Below are 27,198 nucleotides of genomic sequence, written 5' to 3'. Positions count from 1 at the left end.
TGCAAAGTGTACATCAGGTAGTGTGCATAAGTTGACAGTATGAACAGTGAAACATTTAAGTGTGCAAGTTATTTTTCAAAATGTAGTAATCCAAAAGACGTTATCTAAAGGTGTGCATTAAAGCAATGCATTGAGTCAGTAGACTTTACACCAGTGTCAGTTGACAGTTTATGATATAAACTAAGTAACTTTACCAAAGAAGTCAGTAAGTTATGGACGCTATAATATGCAAATATATTTAGGAAAAACACACTACAGCAACTACTACAACTACTAATCAGTGGTGGAGGAAGTATTCTGATCCTTAAGTAAAAGTAGGCCTACTTATACAGTACTGTAAAAAAAAAAAAAGAACACTGTTATGTGTTTAAATTACTTAAAGGTCCAGTGTGTAAGATTTAGGGTGAAAGATTTAGTGCAGAAATGGAATATAATATTCATGACTATGTTTTCATTAGTATATATCCACCTGAAAATTAGAATAATTGTATTTTTGTTACCTTACAATAGGCACTTTATAACAGAGAGAGCAGCTCCTCATCCACAGAGTCCACCATGCTGGCACGTTTCTTCAGTAGTCCAGAGCGGATAAACCAAACACTGCCAGCTTTTGCCATTTGTTCTTTTACACACTTGGACAGGGAGGTGAGCAGTGTTGTTGTTGTTAACTAGATTTCACAGATAGATGTTACTAAATCCTCCACACTGGACCCTTAAGTATAGTACTTAGTAGCAGTATCATCATCATCCTCAAGCTTTCCTGGATGTTGTCTTCTGTGTTGCATTGCTGTGTTCCTCCTGTCGGGGGCGCTGTGGAGCCACCCTCTCCTCTTTCAAAGAGTAGAAAGGAGCTGGTGAAAAAAAAAAAGGCGAACTTGTCTTCAATTGTCCGATCCTCACGTCATGGAAAGAGTTACTTTGTTGCAGCGCGCACAGGAATAAGCCCGAAAGAAAGCGGTGCTCCGTGCTGATGTTGATCCACGGAGGAGGAAACTGCGTGGATGCTGACCGTGCTCTTTTTGTTTGCTTTAAAGGATCGCTGAAGATGCGCAGGGACCTGTTTACAAGCGAAACGCAGCAAGTTTCAGTGTGAGGGAATGCGGAGCGGGCTCAGGCTGCAAACAGGGATTACCATTACTCATCCCTCTGTTTTTCTTCGCGCCGGGCCACTTTGTCTTGGAAATATCTTCATCAAGGATCATTTTTATTGTCCCTGAAGGAGAATCAAGTGTTCGATAAGGGAACAACGCGAGGCCGAGCTCCGGTTTCTGAGGATTAAAACCACCGTCTGCGCTTTTTGGAGGAGATCTTTGGTGAAACCAGTTTTGTTGTCTGAACCTGTTGTGTTTGTGATGTGAACGGAGGTAGAGACTCTGTTATGAAAGAGTTGATGTGTTACAGAGCATTTATAGCCTGAAGTTTTTTAGGTAGAATAGACTTTAAGACAACAGAGCTGTAGCCTCAATGGGCTGAGGATGCTTGTGGTCACAGTAGGCATATTTTAGACTTTTTTCTTTGCGAATTGAATGATAGTTGTGCGCAACCTCTCCTGTGTTTACCAAGTGTCATATCATTAAATTTACATCCCGTGCTGTCGCACACCTGATCCCACAGCTGCCATGTAATTTGAGATGAGTTTAAATATTACAGTGAGCTAAGTGTCAAATGTTTCCAGCACAGCATGCATCAAGACAGTAGCATCCATATAATAATCTAGGCACAATGTGCATGTAGAGTTTGTTGTTGGTTTAGGACCCACTGGAGTATCAAGATGTCAGCGAAAGCCAAAGCAATTTACACTTTTCTAAGTGAGAACAAAGAGGAGATCAGCATCCAGGAGAACGAGGAACTGATTATCTTTGACGAGAACTCGGTGGACGGCTGGTTTCAGGGGGAGAACAGCCGAGGGGAGAGGGGTCTCTTCCCTGCTTCCTATGTGGAAATTATTCGCACTCGCTCAAACTCTAATGTGACTGACTGCTCCATAAGCCCGGCAGGATCATTAGGAAATGACTCCTCCTATTTCCCCTCAACCCCAAACACCACTCTGCATTCGCAGCAGAGTTACTATGATGACGATGATGATGACTGGGACGACTGGGACGACAGATCAACAGTGGTGGACGATGGCGACCACACTAGGAGCCCTGGGGCCAATGGACATGCCCATCAGAGCCCACTATCCAACAACCCCAACGTGCACTTCCGGTCAAAACCACACATGGAGAGACAGGACAGCATCTCCAGCTCGAGGAAAGGCAGTATGGTGGGCAGGAACTTGAACAGATTTTCCAGCTTTGTCCGCTCAGGGGTGGAAGCGTTCGTGCTGGGTGATGTACCCATGATGGCAAAGATAGCTGAGTCATACACCATCGAGATGGGTCCCCTGGGGCCCAAGTGGATGGAAAGCCCACAGCCTTTCTCCTGCTCCATCGAAGACCCAACGAAACAGACAAAGTTCAAGGGCATCAAGACGTACATTTCATACCGCGTCACACCGAGCCACACAGCGCATCCTGTCTACAGGCGCTACAAACACTTTGACTGGCTGTACAACCGCTTACTGCACAAGTTCACTGTGATCTCTGTGCCTCACCTGCCTGAGAAGCAGGCCACGGGGCGATTTGAGGAAGACTTCATTGAGAAGCGCAAGAGACGACTTATACTGTGGATGAACCACATGACCAGTCACCCGGTCCTCTCCCAGTACGAAGGCTTCGAGCACTTTCTGATGTGTGCTGATGACAAGCAGTGGAAACTGGGAAAGAGACGGGCAGAGAAGGATGAGATGGTGGGCGCCCATTTCATGCTGACCCTGCAGATCCCTAACGAGCACCAGGACCTTCAGGATGTAGAGGAGCGGATCGACTCCTTCAAGTCCTTTGCGAAGAAGATGGATGACAGCGTGATGCAGCTCACACATGTTGCCTCAGAGCTGGTGCGTAAGCACCTGGGTGGGTTTAGGAAGGAGTTTCAGCGGCTGGGGAATGCCTTCCAGTCTGTAAGCCAGGCGTTCATGCTGGACCCACCCCACAGCTCAGAGACCTTCAACAACGCCATCTCCCATACAGGCCGCACCTATGAGAACATTGGGGAGATGTTTGCAGAGCAACCTAAGTATGACCTCTTCCATATGCTGGACAAGCTGTCGCTCTACCAAGGCCTGCTCGCTAACTTCCCCGACATTATTCATCTACAGAAAGGTAAAATCATCCATGAGTAGTTTCAGTGTGTTAGAGATGTCTCCTTTATAGAATGTTAATGATGAGTACATCTCTAATCAAACAGATGTTTGGATGTGTAATCAGAAACTATTTCTGCAGCTTCATTTGTATTTTAACTCAATGTTCAAAGATGGCTCCTTGTTTAAAATGACTAATTGAGCCAAAGTGGGGCCACAGGTCTTTAGGAATACTAGTATGCCAGATTTTCCAACTAACATCATCCAAATAGCAGTGCTACCACTACAAGCAGGAGTCAATCCCTGTTACCCAAGTTTACCCAAGCTAAGACCAATCGAGAAAGGAACCTGTCTACACACCGTGTCCCAAATCCAAATCTAATTAGCCAGACTGCAGTGGGCAACTTGTAGAGCATGACCCAGTACATACATCTTAGGTGTGAAATCTAGTATCCTCAGATATTTCTGTAATATGTCCATGGAACCACTTCAAAGAAGAAACAAGACTCTGAGTCAGGGGTCTAACACCTCCAGTTCTGATAAGTGAAGTCGAGAAGCAGATTATTACTGAACCTAAGTACTCTTGACAGAACCACCAATAATATTTTTGTTACAAGTGAAACTCTGTATCGGGTTCTCAGCAGCAGCTGTACTAGGAAAGTGTTGCAAAAGTTTAGTAACAGTTAAGAATAACACACACATGGGATCAAACTAAGCTCATGGCCCGTGATCGCGTTTTTGTTTCTCAATCTGTGCTATTTGCTCAGTCACGGATGACAGATTAGGTCACGTTTTGCCTCCAGGGTCCCCCCTCCCCTCATAGACACACACATGCAGACATACCCCATCTGAACCAAGAATGAAACAGTGTGTTTCTATGATTTATGTGTCAGTCTGGGATGAATATTAGGTCAGAATCTTTGCCCGAAGCAAACTGAGGTCATTCACTTCAACTCCTTGACCTCGCCCCAACCAGACACACACACACACAGACACACACACTCCCACATTCTCTCAGTTTAACAAATACTTTCATAACAATGTTGAATCAGTATTTGCAATCCAAACTGTTGATGTATCAAAGATCTTTGTCACTTTTTTATATATATCAAAAGCTATTATGTGACTGACATTATACAAATTGTGTCTACAATAACTGAAAAGAATCTGTCCTGTAGTGATATAACAGCTAAGCTTAAGCTACCCTTAATATTATGTTCATATTGGGGTGTTTTTGTTGGGGTAGTTCAGCTGGCCTCTTTAAAGTTTGATGAGATAAATGGGTACAAGCTTTGTTGTAGTGTAACATTACAAGCATCAGCCATCATGTGTCACCTGAGGAACACAGGCAGGGAGGACTTATGCACTTAAACTAATGACACCATGGTAAATTCACAGTTCAGTTTTTTCGTGAACACAAAGGATCACAGCAGGGCAGGATCCTTCAGACACAGCTTGTTGACATCTTTATCCTCTTTCCAAGATACACTGTATATGTATACTTTTTATTGATACTGATGCTTACCACCCATTTAATCTCTTGTTAGCTCTAAATATATTCTCCTCAGCAGAGGCAAAATATACCACGTACACTGTGACTCTATCAGCATCATGGTTAGCTTAGAACCTGACCTGAGGCCTAAAGTTTAATCTAGGCATTATTAGTCTGTCGTTAGGTTAAACAGATAGATGTACAGCCTCCTCACTCATTGCTGTACCATGCTCATCACAATACAACACCAATTGTTGTTCATTGCATTAGCCAGTAAAGTGCTTGTAATGGTACATTCGGTGGTAGGACTGAGGGCATGTTAGTGTCCTTCAGTGCAAATTCCCTGTTTTGTTGTCACTGCTTTCTGAAATCCTACTTTAAGAATTGCACAACTTACAAGTGGAAACATAAAGTCAGGGTATGTTTCTTTCGGGCATTAGTTTTCAAGAAGTGGCTCAGCTTGTTGGCAGTCGTTATTACTCCCAGCTGTCAATGACAGCATGAGTCGAACAGTGAAAACTGTGTACCACCTCTGAAATCAATGACTTATTTTACTCTCACGTATTAACATATCAGCGTTTAATCAGTAACAGTATTGGCCTGAAATCATGAAACATGCTGTTGTCCTGTAACGGTAATATTCCTGATTTGAATACTCACTCCATTTGTGTTTGCGATGGCTGATTTTCATAAACCCAGAGGTGAAAGTTTAGTTTCTGCTCCAGTCTGCACATCACATTGCAGATATCTTTTTCCTGTGACACTTGTTCAATTTTTGGCCCAGAGTGCTGGCATATCAGCAGTGTGTGTCAGCTCTCGAGCAAAATAACCGTATCACTTGATTGGAGTTAGTGAAGGAGGAAGGAAAAAGGCAGCTACCAGTGACTTATCATCTCTCCTTCAAACAGCTGGTGATCATTATCAGAGGGGTCAGTCGTGATATAATCCAGCTAGTTCCACTCCACCCAGGAATGAATGAGAAAAACAAAACCATCTAAACGATATTCAAGGATCAGTCTGCCCAAATGAATATTATGATTGAACCATGGTGCTGGAGTGAGTACGTAAAAATAATACTTCTGTGATGACCTTTTCCTAACTGCGGACCGGTCAACGCTTGACAATTTTACTGCGGACCGGGGGGGGGGGCCCAATTAATTATCTTTTGTAATTTACATTTATACTTAATATTTTCTTCTTCTCCTACCAACTGTAGATGAAGTAGTAAGTCCCCCTTTATTATAGTCCCAGTCTAAGTCGAGCGGTCTTTTATTTTGAAACGTTTTTTTATTTCGAAATTCTCCTCACTTGCGGGAGACTTAGATAATAAATAAAACAGAAATAACTCATTAATTCTTGTGCGGCCCGGTACTGATTGATCCACGGACCGGTACCGGTCCGCTGCCCGGGGGTTGGGGACCACTGATTTAGATGAACTGACCCTTTAAAACAACATGCAAGTTTTAAAGTGTAAAGTTCAGCTCATGAGCAATAACACACACTTTTGCTTAATTTGATACAGCTCGATATTGGCCGATATTGACTAACTTTATCTGGATATCGCTGCAGTCAGTTTTCTGGCTTCATAACTCTTCTGTATTTGAGCTACTGTTAAGGGAACAGTCCCAACACTAAAGGAAAGGAAACAACAGACATTTTTTAAATGTTTTTTGCAGTTATGTTTGGCTACAACAACAAAAAAGTCACTCTTAAAGGATAATTGAAAGTATTCTTTTTTTTTTTTTTTTTTTTAGAATCACTTAATACTGCAGATCTGTGTGCAGTCCAGAAGTAAAAGGGGGAGAATACAGAGTGATGATCTAATACTTCTGAGTATTTTATGGAGAGTAGTGACTTGAAGTTTACTGACCTTGGTTATCTTGCAGCAGATGCTGTCAACCTATATTTTTTAAGCTCGGCTATATTTTAGCCTCTTTAGATACTTGCCAAAAGTAGCGCTGGGTATGGATTACTTGGTTTTGCCTAAAAAATTTAAAAACCTTTGTGTTTGGTTCTTCCAAACTTTTCATGAGTGAAGAGGACTCAAATCTTGCTAATTTTAGACTATTTTATTACAGCAAACGTTTTGTGTTTGCGTGCAAATGCTTGTGTTTAGACAGTATTTAACATTTGGGAAGTACTTAGTGTTTTGTTACAGGAAGTAGTTTCACATTTTATGAAGTACGTTTATTCACTTTCTTGCCAAGAGTTAGAAGAGATGATTGATACCACTTTCATATTTGAACCATAAAAAATTAACCTGGAACCTACCAGCGCTGCTAAAGCTTGATAATTAGCATGTTATACAATTGTTAAAATTACAACTTTGGGTTACGTGGTGTGTGCGCTAACTTCCTGGAGTCTTGTTGTCATAGTGAGGTTACCGGGTAACCAGAGGAGACAAAGAAGTTGAATTATATGATAGTATTCACAGATCAGAACAGACTCGAAGGATGTGCAGCAGGGAATTTGTGCAGACCCTTCCCCTCTGCTGAGTCTTCCCTGCCGCTCCAGATAACTCTCCTTCATGTGACTTGTGTTCGGCTGAACCAGATACAGCTGTAGCAACACTCAGAACACACAGAACTGAGGTCAACCTTTTCCGGTGCACTCCTCCTCCTCTTCATCTCCTCATTGCTTCTTTCCTGTCTGACTTTCCCCTTCACTGAGACTTTAAAAAAAAAAAAAAAAGTGATCCTGGTGAGCATGTTGAACAGCAGGAATGTTAATTGTCTTTGAGATGCGGTGTTGGCCAGCAACTGCTTGTGGCCGTAAAAAAATGGATGCAGGGAGGAGAAGTTTTTGGGTAGTGTTAGAAAAATGTCAGGGTGTGCTTCAGACATGTCTGTCTCATTTCTCTGTCCTGTTATGGCTCGGGGTCTCTTCTCGTTTGATCAATCCACAAGCCAGTCTGTCACAAAAGCTTCACCTCTCTTTTATTATCCACCTCACATCTGTTTTTTCTTCTTTTCATCTTTTCCCTCCCCTAAAGACGCCCATATCAGAACTGTCTGTCTGGGCAGCTGCCCTGCTTTCAGTAACGGAGAACGTAAATCCAGTCCGGTCCGAATGCTTGGACTTGTCTAGCTGCTGTACTTTGAACCTCTGCCAGAACTAAATGCAATAGTCAGACCTTGATCTCATTTGAATACAATTGAAAGTCTTGATCTGAGGGGTTAATTACATTACGTTGCTGTAGAAGAAAGGGCCTCTGAGGCTTTTGTGTGAGAGGCAGATGTGAGCGCTGCTGGGTACAACCACACTGCCTGTTACAATTACGTATTTGTTGGAAATCCTGCTGTCTGAAATGTATTGTACTGTTTCCTGTTCAATAAGTAGTACTGCACACAGAATCATAATGTGAATAATGCATCAGTTAGGCCATCAGATGTGTTTTCTGTTGAAGTAAGGAACATTGTCAGTAATCCTAACAGGTATTCGTGAAAGCAAAGCAGATTGGGTAGATTTTGATGCGCTGATCTGAGATATAATCACCTGTTCAAGCTTTCAATAAACACAAAGGAGTACACAATGGAGTGAAACCAACCCGCCCCGCTGTCCAATCTAATCTGATCGTATGTTGTGTAAGATGAAATCTGAGTGCCTTAGGTCTGACCTGGCATTACCTGTGTTCCCAGAACAGGATGGTTTGGAAAAAGCAACAGATTACAGATTGTGTTCAATGTTTGTGGACAAACCAAACAATGATGGATTTCTATGTTTAAATGAACTCTCAAGTTGTGGTTAGCTAGAAAATGCCACATTGGATTAATTTCAGTTTGAAGTAATGTTAGAAGTGACATGAAACCATAGTGGTCAATCTGCAACGCATTTTTCAAAATAAAATGCTGCTAGTTTGGCCATTTAGATTATTTGGTAGTTTGTCTTCCCCCCTTTGCTTATAGTGAGATAAGACTGTCCGTGAGCCACACCAGAGCCGAGCATTACTCAGTTTGAGAATGAGCTAGCTCCCCTGGGACGCCTCCAGCACACCAGCCAGACTTTTAATCTGGACAAGAGGTGAGTTGTCCTCCATATGGCAACACATCACAAAACCACATGCAGCCTCCGTCAGTTTGAAGGATATTTTATAGCAAGTTTGGAGGAAATGTGTGCGCCAAATGCCCACCGATAACCTTCTCAGTACTGTTTAACTCCTCTAAGTGCTGACCAGGAGCTCATGCCATGTTTGTATTGTTTGGCATGCAACATGCTACAGATTAACATTCCATACACCAGTTACGACAAAATACTGCACTGTCAGTAGGTAGATAAACCTCAATCTGAAACCAAAGACTGGTCTTTGGTGTCAGGAACGTGCAGTGTCCCAGTTAGGTCACCTTCTGAACGCTGATTCTGTCATTTTGTCTGCTACAGCAGAACCCGTTTGCTAACTGTGGTGACTATGGAGAGCAAATGTTTTCTCTCTCCTGTTTGCTTACTCATAAATCTTGACAAAGGCTAGGCCCTCGTCTTCGCACACACACACACAAATGCACACACACTGTCTATCCTCATTCTTCTGCATTCCTGACTGTGTTGGCCCAGTGCACTGTTTTTTCACTCTGAAGGAGATTACAGATGTCTCCAAGAACTCTGTCTTTAACACTTTGCTGCCTCCCTCCTCCTCGAGTTTGTGGCAAAGTAGCGTTAGTCTGAAGAAGACATGAGAGAAAAGACCCCTGCATAATGTTATAAGTACAACTGGAATAGGGCACCTCAGTTACACCTTAACACTGTGTCAACAACATGTTTCACAAAGAGTCTGTAACTCTATCAGCATCAGCTGACCTCTGAAGTTGAATCTGGGCATATTAGTCTGTAGTTAATAAGATTGAGAGGGTCCATTATGTAAGATGTATAGCCTTCTCAGTCATTTCAATGAGACCACTGCATTGGCACTGGGGTTGTATTAGGTAACCTTTGAGCTCAACCAGTGAATGCTGACTGGTGTTGAAAGTGTTTGTAAGCGTCCATTGATTGGTATGAAGTTAATCTATTCTTGTTTTTAAAATACTTTATTGTCGAGAGTCAGATGAGAAGATTGTTACCACTTTCATGTCTGAATGGTAAATATGGACCTGGAGCCAGGAGACTGTTAGCTTAGCTTAGCACAAAGACTGTTCAAAGGTAACGAAATCTGCCTCCCAGCATGGCTAAAGCTTCCTGGAGTCTTGATGTCATCGTGAGGTTGTCAGGTTCATTCTGTGACTAACAGCATCATGGTTAGCTTAGCTAAGCCTAGCTGACTTCTGAAGTTTAATCTAAGCACATCAGTGTGTCATTAATAAGGTCGTGTTCAGCTAAAGACTTGCTTTCAATGAACAATGGCTCCAATCAGGGTCAACCGCTGAGCGGGCTATGTGGTTGTTTAGGGCCACAACTACTAGAGAGGGGGCCACGCATTCACTGTGACTTTCAATGTTGCTCGCTCCTCACTTGGGGTACGCTGTTAAGTTGACTGACTCATTCAAGGGCTGCCAACTCTCACGCAATGACTGTGAGGCTCATAAAACTAACTATTTTCACATGCTCTCCTGCTCCATGTCCATTAACCTACACATTCAGCTTTGGTCTGAAGAACTCACTGCTGCATACTGCTGCTTGCCTATGTCTCTGCTGTCTGTGTCTCTGCTGTCTGTGTCTCTGCTGTCTGTGTCGCTGCTGTCTGTGTCTTTGCTGTCTGTGTCTCTGCTGTCTGTGTCTTTGCTGTCTGTGTCTCTGCTGTCTGTGTCTCTGCTGTCTGTGTCCTGTCACAGACCTATGTGGTCATTTTCAGACTCGGTTTGTAAAGTTTTGTCAACGCGTGAGAACACACCTGAGACAGAGAGTCTCATGTTGTGTTTTTTTGGTATGACTGTACAAAATCATGAATGTATCCTGATTGTACCTCAGTGCTGTTGTATTTTAACACAAGTGTACGTTACAAATCTCAAACCTCCGAGCTTCCCTTTGATTATTAACAGTGATGGCAGAAAGGTGAGAGCTCACCATCACACCGAAACTTGTCGCAAGGCTGCAAAAGTTGCTCTTATTGTTATTTAGTCCTGGTGCTGTTTGGATGATGTATTTTTATCTTAAATGATAAGAGGCTCACTTTATCCGTTTGATTTCATAGATTAAAAATTGCAATAAGAAGACATAAAAGTGTGAATAGAACAGCTGTTTAAAGCATCCTGCTGTAAAACACTGTTGGTCAAGTATTCAAACGTGATGGCTGCAATAGAGAACATGGTTATTTGTGGAGTGGTGCAGAAATCATATCTTATTTTTGGTGTTAGTAATTGAGTTAGCAAGTAATGTAACCTGTAACATGCTTCATTATTTGGGGGATCTGACTTGGCTGCAGTTTGAAAAATTTTGTCAAAAAATGACTAATGACTACTAAGTTTGTTGCTATAATCCATGTGTTCAGACAAACAATAGGTTAAACAGATAGATGTACAGCCTCCTCAGTCACTTCAATGAGACCACTGCATTGACACCAGAGTTGTACCAACTTTAACTTTGCTCCACACGGTGCAACACCAGTCAGCGATCGCGGCATTAGTCAGTAAAGTGCTTGTAAGCGTTCGTTCATTGGTAGCACTGAGGGCATGTTAGTGTCCTTCAGCTCATTGTTTTGGTTTCACAGCTGTTCTTGCTGCTCTCATTGTCACTGTTTCAGGTGGATCAAGGATTCGATCAGAGAGAATCATAAAGGAGGATTTAGGCAGATATCTTTCACCAAGAAGCTGGTGAGGCCGCGACAGAAGTAAAACACAACTCCAAATGCATGCTAAAGGCAGACGTTTGCTAACATGTTTGCCAGAACAGCTTTATAAGCTAATGAGATGTTAGCTTTTAACTTTTTAGCCAAGCCAATTAATGCTGATTAAATGCAGTGCCATTATCACTCTGCCAGCTGTTTTTGTCTGAATGCTGGATGATTTTTGTGACTTAACCTCAGATTGGATTCATTACAAAACCTGAAGAGGCCTGTACATGTGAATGTGTGTACGCCTATTATTTTTGTGATAGACTGGCACCCACTCTCTTGTTCAACGCATGCTGCGATAGGCTTCACTCCCCATCGATCCTCAATAAAACTGAAAACTTTTGGAGGCTGACTCTCTGAGTTCTTGCATTATTATGAATAAATGGAAAACAGAAGTCATTGCCATCTGCATTTGTTCATGTTTTGATCAGTTCCTTTGGCATCACGTTCAGCAGTTAGCTCACAGATTCATGGTTTTTCTGTCTCTGTCCGCTGAGCACCAGTGCTGCTAAAGCACAGCTAATATAACCCACATCACTGTCTTTGCCTCTGTCTTTCCTACAAGTGTTACGTTGAAGCTTTAACTGTCAGAAAGACTCTGGGCGTCTGCCAATGTAGCTGTAGCCATAGCAACCCTGACACAATGCTTGTGGTTGTCATGGAGAAGCCATCCCTCAGAGGAGAGCATTGTTAGCTGTGCATTCTCTGGTAGTCATTCGTGTCATGATGTTGTTGTGTGAGGAAGCGACCTGGAAGTGAAAACACTGGGACATTTATTTAACGTTAGATGTCTCACATGAGGTTTGAGATCTACTTTGATTGGATGAATTCATAATGTCCGCAAGGACAGCCAACATTGTAAACACCTTTCATCATTTTGTATTCGTGCTGCCTCTCTCGGGTCATTGCAAGACAGAAAACACGGAGGAAATAATGCATCTGTTCCTTAACGAGAGCTCTAATTGTTCTAAATGAATTTAATGTCACAATCAGAAATACTGTAGAAGGATCTGAGGAAAGCTCACAAAGCTTAGCCTAAGCTAGACAAAGGAATTATGTCATCACAGTTAATGTTGACAGTGGTTATTTATTTTACATAACGTGTGATGACATAACAATTTTTTTTATTATGGCTAGATTTGGCAGGCTGACTGAATTTTAAACTCTCCAGGCTCATAAAGCTGGTCATTTTGTTCCAGATGGCAGCTTGAAATGCCAAATATTTTCTATCCCTATGCAATCCAACTTTTGATTTCTTTGTGACAACACCCTTTTTTCCCAGAAAAAAGTAGAAAGCTTGAGCTGCAAAGGATGAACTAAATCCTTTCTGCAGAAGAGAGTGTGAGATAAACATGGAGCGATTAGCAGTGATGAATTATGCTTCCCTTCAAGATTAGCGCTGAGAATATCTATTTAAATAAACAAATACATGTTTGTTTGACACGAGTACGGCATTGATCAGACATCTGTGTGAAAATGAAGAATATACTAACTTTATATTAGACTCTCATGTTAAAAAGGACATCTGTTGGACATCTTTCTTCATGGATTTATTGAGCTTTGGAGTTATTGCAAGCCTCGTGTCTTATTTCTGCGAGTTGCAGTCATGGTCGAAAAAGTAGTGGCCAAAGTAGTATTTGACTGCAGTCACAGATTAAACATTTCTGGTAACTAATTCCCCGTACAGGCTAGAGAGGGTAGACAGGGTTCTGTTTTGGACATTCTTCATTCTTGAAAATAACAAGGGATCAAAGAATTGGAAATATTTCCTTCAGTCTTTAGAGTAAAAAATCAGCCTTGATAAATGAACAAAGCATATTTAAGATGGCTATAATCCGTTGAGTACTTTCCAGCTCAGGAATAAAGTCCAGCTCTGTTTTTATCTGTGTATCTGACTGGCTGCTGTAAACATTATTACAGTTAGCTTACTCAGCAGTGGGCTTTTTTATGTTTGTGTGTCCTCCAGGCCTTTTTAGGCCCACTTTAAACACTGGCTGACATGAAGTCCTTTTGACCCTGTCATGCATTCTTGAAGCTGTGTCTCAGTTTTTCTTCCTCTCTTCTCATCAAAACTTTTTTTCTCTATTTTCAGCTCTTCTGCATGTCCTTCCTTTCCTGTTCTGTATTTTCCTTTGCTTTCCTCCCTCCTTATCAAGATTAAATGTCAGTATTTATCTTGATCTGTATTGTCATTTATTTTTCAATTTTATTTATATAGCGCCAAATCATTTCAGAAGTTATCTCATGACACTTTCCACAGAGAGTAGCTCTAGACTGAACTGAATGTTCTGAACTGAATTTCCACCATGAGCAAGCCATTTGTGACAGTGACAAAGAAAAACTTCCTTAAAGAGGCAAAAACCTCGAGCAGAACCTGGATCATGGTGGACGGCCATCTGCCCTGATGGTTTGAGTTTGACTAAAGTGGCAGCATTTTGCAGTGAAATCATTTGTCTTGAATGGAATAATCACAATACGTGATTTCACTTGCAGGGAAGATGTAAATATAAGTCAGCTTTGGCAAACATTGATACTTGAAATTTGTGCTGTCTTTACAGTGCTGGCCTTTGAGGATACTAAAATGGAGGAAGCTATCGTAGCCTAGCTGTGTTGCTCCATTCACTTTCATTTAACCTTCCTCTACTGTAATAACTGTAACTGTAACTGTAATAAACTTCACCACACACGAGGAATGCTTACAGACAGTTATGAGAAGATTCAATGATACAAATATGTTAATGTAACAAATGTAAATGACAAAAACTGGCCTGGCCTTGCTAACTATCAGCTAGCAAGCTTGGTAGCTTGATCAATAATGGAATAATAAGTTCACGCTGTTTATGGTTTCACAATTCAAACACTATAGTTGTATTACTGACAGTGTGAATTCATCATCCCCTTGGAGAACAAGCTAACAACCTCGCTAACTGACAGTTAGCTAGCAAAGCTAAGTCAAACTAGCTTCCCTCCATAGCTTTCTGTAGGATCCCAAGAAGCTAACAGTGGCACAATACAGAGAAAATAGCTGACACCATCTAACAGTTCCCTATGTCAGCGGGCCTCTAGCGCTGATTATTCATATAGAATAACAGATTAGAAATATTATTCTTTTGGTTGGTTTATTTTTGCTGTCGCTATTTTCATTCCCATTTTTGAGAGAACAGAGAACAAATAACTCATCAGTTCGCTGCGGTGCTTGACACAAACGTCAACCCCTCCACACACACACACACAGTCAGAGAGCCCTTTTGGTCAGTGTTTTGTGGTGACAAGCCTCATTTGTCCTCATTGAAAAATGTCACTGTTTAGTCGTCTCTCTTCAATGTGAACAACATCCACTAATCCTACTTAGTCACGTTACTTCGTCCTGTGTTTGAGGTCTTTGAACCAAACTCACAGGTTTGTTCATTCTACAGTTGACTGATGAGTCATTCTGAATACACAAATCCAAAATGGAATACTACACCATGTGTCAGTATTTGGACATTAAAGATTAAAAGGTTTTCAGACTCACTGTACTTTAACTGAACTGTATTCTAGCATCATGAATACGTGAGAAATGTTTGTTTCAGTCACTTGGTTCACCAAACCATAGCACGTTAGCTTGGCTTTGAAACCTTCATGCTGTTACCGTCCCGTGCCAGATTTTTCTTTTTCTTTTTACTTTTCAAGAGAAAAATTTAGCCCAGTTCCAAGTGTTCAGGAAAACTGGGGGTGTTGTGTGTTTTGTGGTTTGCATAGCAGCGGTGAAGTCATACTAGTGGCTATGGTACACACACACACACACACACACATACACACACACACACACACACACACACACACACACACACCTCGAGAGGATTATGAAGCAATGTTTTTCATAATGGTATTCATTTCTCCAAAGAGGAAGTACAGCTTTCAAAAGAGCATATTGTGATTTAATGATCATGTCATTTCACTTCATCCCAACAGTTTCATAACGACTGTTTTGGAATCATTAATGCAGAGGAAGTTAAAGAGCTAATTAAATTTAAAGGGAAATAAACTCGACTGTTTATTCAGCGTAGCTTCTCTGATGAATGAAGTCATGCTCCTTGCGGCTTGAAGACATTACAGTCAAACCAAACACTTGATACGATCAGTCTATGTTATATCATATTGATTGATTACACACAGATTACAGGGGTCAGCTGATTTATACAAACTAGTCTCAGCTCAAGAGGCTCCACTCCAGTTTAATGATGTTTCCTTTTGATGATTAAACAGGAAGAATGATTGAAATAGCAGTGACTGGAAACCATGGTCCCAGATGAGATGAGTTCAAATTAGACACAATTGCATGCCAGTGTTTGAATTTTAAAAGAGTCTGCAGTCTGTGGAGAAAAGAATATTTCTGGCTTTGCTAAAAAAAAAAAGAAAAAAGAAAGGACATCCATCCAGCCATAGGGAATTGGGGAATGTCATGACCACTAAGATGTAAGCACACAAGCTGTAAACAAATACAAATAAAGAGGAACTTCCGTTCTTAGATCTCATGTTTTTGGAACAGACAGAAGATGAAGATAGATGTAGAGAAGAAGAAGCTTCACCTCTTTAATTCATCTGCTCCCCCTACATGTGCTGAGAGGGCTTTGGGAATGGGGAATTTAGCAGATGCCTGAGTTCAGTCAGCCACGGGGTTGAGGTCAGAATTAATTTGGACCGTCATTATTTCTCTCTGTCTCATACACACACAAACCATATGACTTATGAAACTAGACAGTGTTATGTTGAACGGTAAACAGTAGCGGAGACCAAGACCAAAATCATTTGAAGCACTTTCTTAAAACTAGCAGGGATAGTTTGAGCATAACAAAGTGAGGGTGATCCACAGTGATGCAGGGCTGCTGGTGGCAAGAATCCAAAAAACAGGAGTGGAGACGAGATAGGCCTGGACGTGGCAAGAGAATGTCTGACAGATTTCCTGAGAGATCAGGGTTAGATCATAGACTGTATAAAACCTGGATGTAGTCTCTGTGATGTCACTCACAGATTTCTGAAGAGCTGTTTTGAAGCTCAGTGTAGTGTCATCATGGCAGTGTGCTCAATAAAGCCTGCTTGCTCACTACACCCCACAACACATGTTAATCCTGCATAACTTTAAGCCTTAATATAGTTTGAACAGGTGAGTTGTATATAAATTCACCCTCAGTACAGTTGTCATGAACGGGGAAATTAGCTATAGAGACCAAAACAGTTTTTGTACCAGGCTGTAAACATGTTTATTTCTGCTGTGAAGTTGGACATTTGAACATGGGGACTTATGGGGATTGATTTGTATTGTAGCCAGCCTGAAGTGGGCATTTGAGGAACTGCTTCACAGGCACAGAGGTTGGACAAAGCAGCTTTCCATAAATTCATTACCTTGGCTGTGACATTGTTACCACGAGGTTGACTCAACGATCTGGCAGGTTGGGAGGTTGAACCGGTCTTTTACCCTGTGCAGGTTGATTGGATGATGTGTAACAGGTATCATGATGATTAGGCAGGTGAGAGGGAGGCCATGCCTAGCAGCAGACACAATTAGAGAAACGGAAACACAAGGGGAGGTTAAGGTTCAACTATGGGAAAATGCTGGTGAAATAAGGAGGCCTCCATCTAAACAGACTGAAACCAAAATTCAATTCCCTCAAAAGAAAGGCTTTGTTACACACTTCAACTACTCATCAACTATAAACTGGATTGTTGTAGCAGTGTTTTGTAGGCACAGGAGGCTGTAATTTATCATTAGGAACTAGTTTTATGTACTGCTGGGACGTACTGACAAAAGTGATGTAATAATAAATAATTCTGGACCATATTTTCTCTGCTAGTTTGTGTTTTTCCATCCCCTGCACAGTGTTCTTGTCCTTTTCCTCTCTTCTCCTCTCCTTGTCTTAATTCCCCACAGAGTACTAATATCTAGCCAGCACAGACCCATGAAGCTGTCACATGTGAAATAGTTCAATTCTCTCTTTGACCACAGCCATAAAGCATGCGGTAGCCAGTCTGGTTGGGCAAGATAAACAAATCTGGCGACTTTCCAGACCTCTGGCCGTGTATCATAGAGTATTTTGTTAACTGTGGAAAAAGAGGCAGAACGCCTCCAGAAGGAAATCTACATGCTTTGCTTTTTATTCGGTTACGGCTTTTTGCAGCTTTAATAGAGTAGTTCTGCATGAAGTTAGGGAACAAGGAAGAGCACATCAAACATGTCATTAGCTGATTCAAACATGTTGAGAGTGAAACCTAATCAGCCCTGTTTTTAATTCTAACTTCTTTCTTTTTTGTAGACATAGAAGAGCACATCAAAGCTTTCTTTGTGATGAGATTTTTGTATTGGAACAAAAATGTTGTTTCAAACCCCCATTATTCCTCTGCTCCACACATAGGCACAGCCACGAGTTCCTTTATGTCCCACAGACATGCTATGTGGTGATGCACATTCTCCTCTCATGTGGAAAACAGAATACATGAATGTAGGTCAGCGCCACAGACTGTAGTCCACACGCCTCCTCGCTGGAACAGACTGGAAGTGCTGTTCATGCTTTCCCAGACTTCTGCCAGGAATTCCATAGAAAATCCAGGACGGCATGAACTCACAGATAGAGTTAATGGATAAAACCTGCATACTGCGGCGGATACATTAAAGCCAGAACAACCAGCTTGTCCAAACTAGTACTGCTAGATAGCTTATCTGTATCATGTCTGGCTAAGATCAGTGTCCCTCCTGGTTCAGGTTGAGACAGAGTCACTAATCTGATGGGAAATGCAGTGTGGCGACATGCCATCAGGCTGCCATGTCCTACACTTGGAAAGTGACATCATGGCAGTCTGGGTGAATGTGGTTGCAACTTGATCGCTTCATCTGAAACGAGACGTTTGGTATGCAGTGAAACAAAAAGTAATTGTGTGGTGTGTTCCCTGCCTTACCTATAAAGTGTGCAGCTTTGCAGTAGTTCATTTCTGAGGGAAAAGTTACGATGTTGGTCTTTGTTGCCGTGATACAGGGTCAACATTACTGTAGCAGTTTTTTTTCATATATCACAATATACAGTAATTAATACAGAGCCTCCCAAAGAGCGATAAAAATCTGAGACTGTTTATTTAAGACTATATTTAACCTTTATTACAGCCTGTGTATTTGATCCTTTTATCAGAAACACATTTTACAGACTTTTACATCATTAGACAGTTCATTTGACAGTGACATAAAAATAAATCCAAAAAAACATCATCATTTCTCACTAACCCTTTATTGTATCTGGCTATTCAGACAGTTTTGGTTGCATTTTCCAAGTCTGTCAGCCTCATAAGATTTGTGTTTTCACCCTTGAAATCAGTTTGTTGTTCTCAGCATAACCATTTCAAAAATTAAACAGACATTGAGCAAGAATCAGTGTTCCTGATGCTCTGGATAATCCCCTGATGGCTTTCAGCAGTTTTCTTAGCAACTATATTTTTGGTAAAAAAGTAGTCCCTGTATGAAAACAGCGTGTTCTGTGGATTATCCAGAGTCAAAACATGTTGCTGTTACATTTTTAAATATAGTTTTTTTCAGGGCTATGAGCAACACAAACAACTGGGATGAGGGCAGAAATCTTCAGAGAGGAAAGCCCCAAAGCCTAAGAAATAAAACCAAAACTATCTGCATGTCTAAGGCTAGATGCCGCTACGCGTTAGTGATAAAATGTGTTTTTGTTGTATTTGTGTGGTGACAGAAACCTCAGAGATGGAGATCTCAAGAAGTGGGGAAGGAAAACCTTAACATACACCACCAGACCTTTTCTGGGTGAACTGAGCCTTTAACCTGAAAGTTTTATTTCCTTCTAACTAGCTTTCTGTTTTTAAAATTCTATAATTTTTTTCTACCAGGTGCCTTTGCCAAGGTGAAGGAAAGCCAGCGGATGAGTGACGAAGGGAAGATGGACCAGAACGAGGCCGACGGCATTAGGAAACGCTGCAGGACGGTTGGGTTTGCCCTCCAGGCAGAAATGAGCCACTTCCATCAGCAGCGCGAGGTGGACTTCAAAGACATGATGCAGGCCTACCTCAGGGAGCAGATAGCCTTCTACCAACGTGTTGTCCAGCAACTGGAGCGCACCCTGCGCATGTACGACTGTCTGTAAAAAAAAGAAAAAAAAAAAAGACCCCTGAACTGCTGCTCAGCTCAAGATGCCAAAAACCAGAGAGGAGAAGGAAAAGGAAATTCCAAGTCTTGATCGGTTTGAAAAGACTTGCATTGAGGTGAAGCAGCAGAGACCGGAAAGACAAAGTCAGTCAGTCCTTTGCTTTGATGAGTTCAAAGTCAAATCTTTTGTTTTTTTTAATGACCTACTGTACGTTTGATTTCTGAAATACACATCACATAGGCAATGTCACAGCGTATTGTTTATTTTACATAATTTAAGGTGTTTGTAACATTAAAATAGGAATATAGGTTATAAATTCATAGAACGTTGTTTAGCGTAACACGCCATGAAACGGGTTCTGGTTTGAAATTGTCCCCTCTCCATCATCATGCACTTTGGCTTCTCCCGGGACTGATTCAAGTGGATTCTAATATGGAAATTTAAACATTCCAGATGTTTGTTGTTTGTTTGTTTTTTTAGCATTTTAGGATTTTTATTGAAATCAGTGATTTTCTCCACAGATCATGAAACATTAGTATTTCTGGCCAAACAAGTGCTGCATAGTGAAATTTCACCATTATTTTGTAGAGTGCTCATCTCGCCTCCAAATCACTTCAGTTTCTTAGCAAATGTCTGTCTTCACTTTGCACCAGTACCGTGTAATAGCATAATTTTACTGTTTTTCATGCAGCATGTGCCTTTAAGGATCTGAGGCATTCTGATGGAATGGAAACGTTTTGAAATGGACCATTTGTCTGTAGCATAGCTTGTGTTTTACAGGGACATTTTCTGGAATTAATTATATTTAGAGATAAGTTTGCACATGTTTTTATGAACTATTGGGTCATAGTGTATGTTGGGGTGTGTTTATGAGTGGGCGAGCGAGTGAAATGAGTCAACTAGTGTGCTGATCAGATCCCTTTTCTGTGGTAGCCAGGTAGTATGAAGAGCAGTCTGACAGTTGAAGTGGATTAACTGGTTGAGTGAGGCGGAACATGAACTTGGCACTTCAGTATTTACATTAATTCATTTAGTTGACAGAAGACTCTTCCTATTATCAGAGTTTAATGTAGACCGGGTCAACATCTAATGTCACAAAACCTCATCATATAATTCAGATTATCTCCATACTGCACCCATAATAACTAAAAAATAGATTAATGTTTTGTCAAATACACTTTCTTGTATGACGCTCATGCTCATGTATGTCTGTTAAATAGCAGGCAGTTAGCTTAGCTTAGCATAAAGACTGGAACCAGAGGGAAACTGGCTCTGCGATGATGGGGGGTTATGACACTGCCCCCGTTTATAAAGTAGTCCACACATAACTGTGTGTGTGTATGAATTACTATTACTATACTACTACTATACTATTACTATGTATGAATTAAGCAAACAAAATTTAATGTCAGTGAGCTTTAGAGGATTTTGTTGCCTTTGGACAAATTCAGGCTAGCGGTTCCCCCATGTATTCTAAGCTAAGCTAACCAGGCGTGAGTGTGGTATCAACCTTCACATATCATTCAGATTATCTTCATACTGTACCCATAATAACTTACAGAGGTAGTTTAACATTTTGTGAAATAGACTTTTTGAGTTGGATGAGAAAATACTTTCCACTCTCATGTCTGTTAAGCAGCACATTCACTTAGCATAGCATAAAGACAGGAAACAGGGGAAACAGCTAGCCTGGCTCTGACTAATACTCACTAATGTTACAAAAATGTTACATGACATTTGTTTAGTCTGTACAACATCTCTACATCAATTTGTGGCTTTGGGGCAGCGGGGGGGTTATGACCCTGCAACCATGAAGTAGTCCAGCACAAAACCTCGTGTTGAACCACATTTTATCATCGTTGATGTATGGATGAAACAAACAAAATGTGTCAATCGGTGAGCTTTAGAGGTGCTACCCAGCTAGCTGTTCCCCCTGCATGCTAAGCTAAGCTAAGCTAAGCTAAGCAGGCATGAGAATGTTATCTTTAATCTTTAATCTTTTCATCCGACTCTTCACAAGAAAACAAATTTGAATTTTGCCATGAACTATTTCTTCAGTAATATTAATAATGATAGGCCTACATATCGCTTTTGTTCTTATTTCAGCTGTGATCACAGTGAAGTGTCACTTTTTTAACATTTAGTGAACTTCCCACTCTTCTCTTCCGTGTTTGGCTGGGTGTCACTAATAAGAGTTGTTCCTGTAATATTACTCATCCTGTTTAACGAGAGAAAAATTTCACAGGAACAGAACAGAAAGTTTAACGAGGCTATCTTTAGCGTCACATTAACTTTAGAGGTTTATGAGCAGTCTGCGTTGCAATTATACCTCAAGACATGCGGGGTATGTTTGGTTAGAGGGTTTGATCTCTCGGTGTGTTTGGGCATGGATGAAAAGTGAAATGACAAATGTTTTTGTGACGTCAGTGCCTGGTGTTTGTGAGTTTTAGAATTCGAAGTTAGAGCCTCATTATGGTGCTTCTGTAACAAAGAAGTGCTGATTCAGAGAGCAGGTTTCTGGGTAAACAAATGGCCCCTGTGTGTTTGTGCGTGACTCAGATATGAGTGTTGTATCAGTCACTGGTACTGTTTAGTCCACTTCTGCGGCCTTTAACCCTTTGCTGTCTACATGTGCTGTTGTTTATTTTTGAACAAACTTTTCATACTTCATTTCTTTTATCTCAACATTTGCACTCATCGCAGTTTTTCTAAGACCAAAGAAGACATTTTCTACTGGGCTTCCTTTTTTTTTTTTTTTTTGTAGTGAAATGTGCTCTCTGGTTTTGTAATTGAATCTGTTTGAATCTGAGGAACATGTGAAGAGAGCATTTGGAAAACATTCCACAAAGAAACTCGAAAAGGACACCAAAGGCAAAAAGACAGATCTTTGGGCAAAAGAAAGATGTGCAGGGTGCAAAAGGAGAGAGAGTGAAAAACAATTCAAAGAAGTGCTCGCTGTCCCAATCAGGTTTCATAATGACACTTCCCTCTCATGTTCCAAAGCTGCGTGATAAGTTAAGTGCCAGGCATTTCACACAAGTGACTGTTTCTTAACATGGATGTGTGACCTGGTGAGTAACTGTGCTTCAGGTTTCAGTCTCTGAAAATAACAGATGGTGATTTTCAGTAAGTCATTTGTTACTTGATTCCACGGAAGGGGACTTAAAAATCTTAATAAAAGTAATGATGGTGACCGCTGACTGTCTTTCTCTTCTTTGTGGATTTATAGAACTGAAATATCAATCAGTATTTCTTGTTTTTCCATGCACATATTCAATCTGGACAAGTTAGGAATTCTCTTTCATATTTGAAGCTTGTGTGCATCATATTTTATTTACAGTGACCCGTATAACTTCTGTCTAATAATTTAGCAATGAAAAAGCATCCATCAGCCTGATCAGAGCCTTTGTTTTCATGCCTGTTGTTGTCATATTCTTACTGTTTTCATCTGTCCATACTCGGTACAGCAGGATATTTGAGAGCAGGATGTGATGACGCATACAAACAGTTTGTCCTGAATATAACCAAAACAAGGACAGGAGCCACATTTCTGCACACATATAAACACAGTGACGCAGTGACGTTACAGCAAAATAAATGAGACACAAAGCAATGTGTGCACGTTCCAGGCGGCTAAACAGAGAAGAATATTTCAAATCCAACGTTAGGGTTGGATTAGGCAATCTGTTGAGTTTATCATCTGTGTGTTTTGAACAGAAAACACGTTTTTTGTGTGTGTTTTCAGCCATGGTAACACTGTGGCTGCTGTTGGTCTGTCAACCAGACTATCTCAACACTTCGAGCATTGAGATTGCAGTGACATTTTGTACAGACACAAGATGACGTCGACTGAGGTTTGTGATGCTCTGACCGTTGTTCCTCCATTAGTTCCTTTGGTTTAGAAGTTGACCCTTACAGAGGTGCTACAGATAATTAAGGGGTAAAGGATGAATCTGTGACCTCAATCTTTCATTTTTACTAAACAAATTCTATTCTGTCATTTGTACTGTACGTGTTTAGCGCCAACACTGATAGCATGTTGACATGAGCAGTTACCTCACTGCCCTGTCTGAGTCACCGACTGTATAAAGAATGGACGATATACGTGTGACGTCACCAGAGGTTTTTTTTTTTTTTTAAATCATTAGTTTAGACCTCCTCTCTTTTACCATGTCAAAAATCAGTAGGCTACATCAGTTTGTTTCCAGAACACTGTGTCAGAGCTTCATTATTGAATCTGTTCTGCTTGTTTATTGATATAAAACATGAATCAATGAAACTCCAGTCCACGTTTTCACTGATACGGGCACATTCTTGCATACCACGCATACAAACACGCACACACACATAGTGTTGCTGATGCGCCACAGACAGCAGGAAGCTTAAGGTGAGTACTGTCACAAAAAAATTTTCAGGTCATTGTTAACTTACTGAAACTAAATGTCTATTTTTATAGACATTCAGAGTGTGTTTGCCGTGCTCACAGCCATGTTGGTAGTCCTCCATTTTCTGCCTAATCTAAAAATCAGCGGACCTGAGGCGGGCTGAATGACACGTGCTGTTAATTCTGCATAACTTTAAGCCTTAATATAATCTGAACAGGTGAGTTGTATATAAATTCACCCTCAGTACAGTTGTCATGAACAGGGAAATTAGCTACAGAGACCAAAACTGTTTTTTGTACCAGGCTGTAAACATGTTTATTTCTGCTGTGAAGTTGGACATTTGAACATGGGAACTTATGGAGACTGACTCACTTCTGGAGCCAGCCTCAAGTGGATGCTTCACTTCACAGCTATGAAGGTTGCCACTGAATCTGATTCTGATTCTAAACTCTTAAGTGTACCCATCAGAGCCACTAGCAAGGCTACACACTGTTCTATTGTTAGTTATTTAAACATATAAGAATTGTTCTTTAGATGAATGGATCTGGAGGAAAATCCAGCAAGAACTATACAGAGAGCTTTTTTGAAGTTGATATAAAGTCTAACAACAGTTTACTGAAAGTTTCCTGACATAAGTGAGGCTCTCCTGCTGGGTTGATTTTTTGAGACAGCTGATGAATGCCAAACTATAGCCTAGTTACAGTGAAACCAAGGCATTGCTCTTTAATTTGTTCCAGAGAAGCAAGCACTTCTGGACAGCTCAAGTCAACAGCTTTGTTTTTAAAGTGAATGAAGTGTTGGCATGGGCCTTCTGAGTATTGAGCTCCCTCTTCTGCGTTAACGCTGACAGCAGGCATCTTAATGATACTGCTGTGTACATTTATATTAACACATCCTTTGTGCTGACATGTAGTGATGCTAAAGGATCACAATTACTCCACTGTCTGTCAAGAACAAAGTATCAGTGTGCGTTACAGATGCACTTGATGACTTGCATTTTTTTTAAATCCAGATGTTTCTATTTGACCCCAGGCCCGGGGCTGATTGTAATGTTTTAGGTCCTCTCGGGTTTTGGTATGCAACTGGAGCAGCGGGACGATGATGTCATCTTCATGATATGTGCTAAGAGGAGACATCATCAAGTTCACTTACAAACCCAGGACTGACAGAAGAATGAGAATCTAAATATGAAGCATAGATCACCGCACGAATTACAGTGATGAAAGCACATTTAGAGGGTATTTTTCAGAATAATTAAGTTTGTCTGCCACACACTTCGGCGATGTACACCGCAGAGTATAAGTGAAGCAAAAAAAAAAAAAAAAGCCTCAATGGCAGTAAAATGACACCTTGGAAAAAGTTCCAAAACCTTGAGGTATTGCCAAAGTAATGCTAACAGTGCACTTCTCTGCAGCAACCAATTTGTGTGCGCGAGGAAGTGGGTGAGATGAAAAACCGGTCAACTTTGCCTTCTTTTAGGCTTTTTCCATCAGTCACATGTGAAGCCCGGGTGAGCTAACCTACCTCTTTTCCAGGAGAGGGGAGCAGCTACTGAAACAGCTCCAGTGTGGTGCGGAAATAGGACGTTATATCATGAAAATGTCTGGAGGCAGAGCAGCATTTCAGCTATCACACTGTAATGTACCTGTTGCTACTGGTTTAGTCATGCTTGAGCGTCATGTGGCAAATCACATTTACATCGCTTAGCACATTCTCAACTTCTTTTCCTGCCCCAAACTTCCAAACAGCTCATTTGGCTGGTCTGAAGGGGGGAAAAGCGTGGACTTCTCTCTGTAGCACCGCTTGCAGGGGCACATGGTAAAAGCGTTATGGCCCAAAGTGCCAGCAGATGTCTATAAAAGAAAAAAACAACAAAATGCTGAGTGAAGGAAAGGCGCAGTTTCATGTCTGCATAGTCTGGGGAGGGAAAACTGCACCTCCAGCCCCTCAACAACATACCTCAGAGGACACGACGTACCCAGAGTCCTCATTTGTTACCCATAATGAAAAATCAGTCTGAGCTCCAGAGCACAGCAGCATATGTGTTTAGGTCCCAGTAGCAGTGCAGCTGTCTGCATCAACAGTTTGACTGCAGACATGAATCACACATGACTTTTTCAAACATGTCGAGCTTCCAAGTCTTAAATGAGAAAAGCTATTCGACCGTCTGCACAGTTGTTAAAGAGGTACGAGAATTAAGAATTTGTTGTTGCGATCACTTTCATGGTTTACCAGACGCAATTGTTGTTTCACTTCTGGACTGAGACGAGTGTCAGTTGAGTGACACGGACTTGACCTCCGCCGTGCAGAGTATTACAGCGGCCTCCTCCCCAACCATCTGAGTGAAACAAAGGCAACAGATGGTCGAGTCAACACACATGTTGGGGTTGGGTAATCCTCCTCCTCTTTTTTCCTTGCTGCTTTCTGCTGGGGCCAACGTCACACCAGGGCTAAAAGCCAACATTTCAGGGCAGAATTGTGGCTCCATTGAGTTAGTTTGGAGGAATCCTGACACTGTAGGTCTTTGGGGGTATTTACTGTCCTCTCTCTGAGGAGGAGAACTTATGAGGAGTTATTTTGAAACCTTTTAGTGTGGACACAAATTGTGAATAGTTAATAATTATAACTATATTTACTAATAATTATAGGTAAAATAGTTCTCAAATGCATTTATTGTACTTATTGAAGAACTTTTGAAGGCCTGAAGAGGTAAAAACATTAGCAAAAATTAGATAAAATGCAATAAAAAACTAATTTACAACATTATGCAACAGAAAAGCTTAATTTTCTCCATTTTTGCCTTTAATCATGTAGTAATTCTCAAAAATACGGACTCTTGGAAGGTCCAGACACCTGCTTTGGAAACCACTGGCTTACAGCTACTGTGAATTGTGGTATGTTTAACTTAGAAAAGCTAAAGTATCGCTTTGTGTTTGACACAAACATTCATAAGGAGTCTCTCGCTAAATAATGAACCATGTTTCTTCCTTGCTTGAACATTTATTCTTTATCCTGAATCAAAGCCCTCCGAGAGTAAACAGTACGCAGATGTTACTATCACTTCTGCTGCCTAATCCTGTCAGTGTTTGACTTGTCAGCTAATAGTTTAATTTACAGTTGACAACAGCATATATCCAGAGGCAGAGGGGATTTAAAACTCATGAGAGTGTGGCCACTGTAGAGCTGAGATGTGCTTTTAAAACATATGGAAATTATTAATGAAACACTTTGAGGTTTTGCACGAGAGTTAA

The 27,198-nt window shown here is 41.0% G+C and overlaps 1 protein-coding gene across 1 annotated transcript; it reads left to right on the top strand.

The window, feature by feature from the left end:
• The first annotated feature begins 506 nt into the window (after positions 1-506).
• On the top strand, positions 507-22,758 carry snx33 (sorting nexin 33). The gene is made up of 2 exons (XM_010735182.3): positions 507-3,203; positions 19,306-22,758. Exons 1-2 carry the CDS (start codon positions 1,772-1,774, stop codon positions 19,557-19,559), a joined length of 1,686 nt encoding a protein of 561 aa, XP_010733484.1. The 5' UTR covers positions 507-1,771; the 3' UTR covers positions 19,560-22,758.
• The last annotated feature ends 4,440 nt before the right edge of the window (positions 22,759-27,198 follow it).

The sequence above is a fragment of the Larimichthys crocea genome, chromosome XVI (genome assembly GCF_000972845.2).
Source record: "Larimichthys crocea isolate SSNF chromosome XVI, L_crocea_2.0, whole genome shotgun sequence".
In the NCBI taxonomy this organism is placed as follows: domain Eukaryota; kingdom Metazoa; phylum Chordata; class Actinopteri; family Sciaenidae; genus Larimichthys; species Larimichthys crocea.
This window is presented reverse-complemented; position numbering and strand designations above follow the sequence as displayed.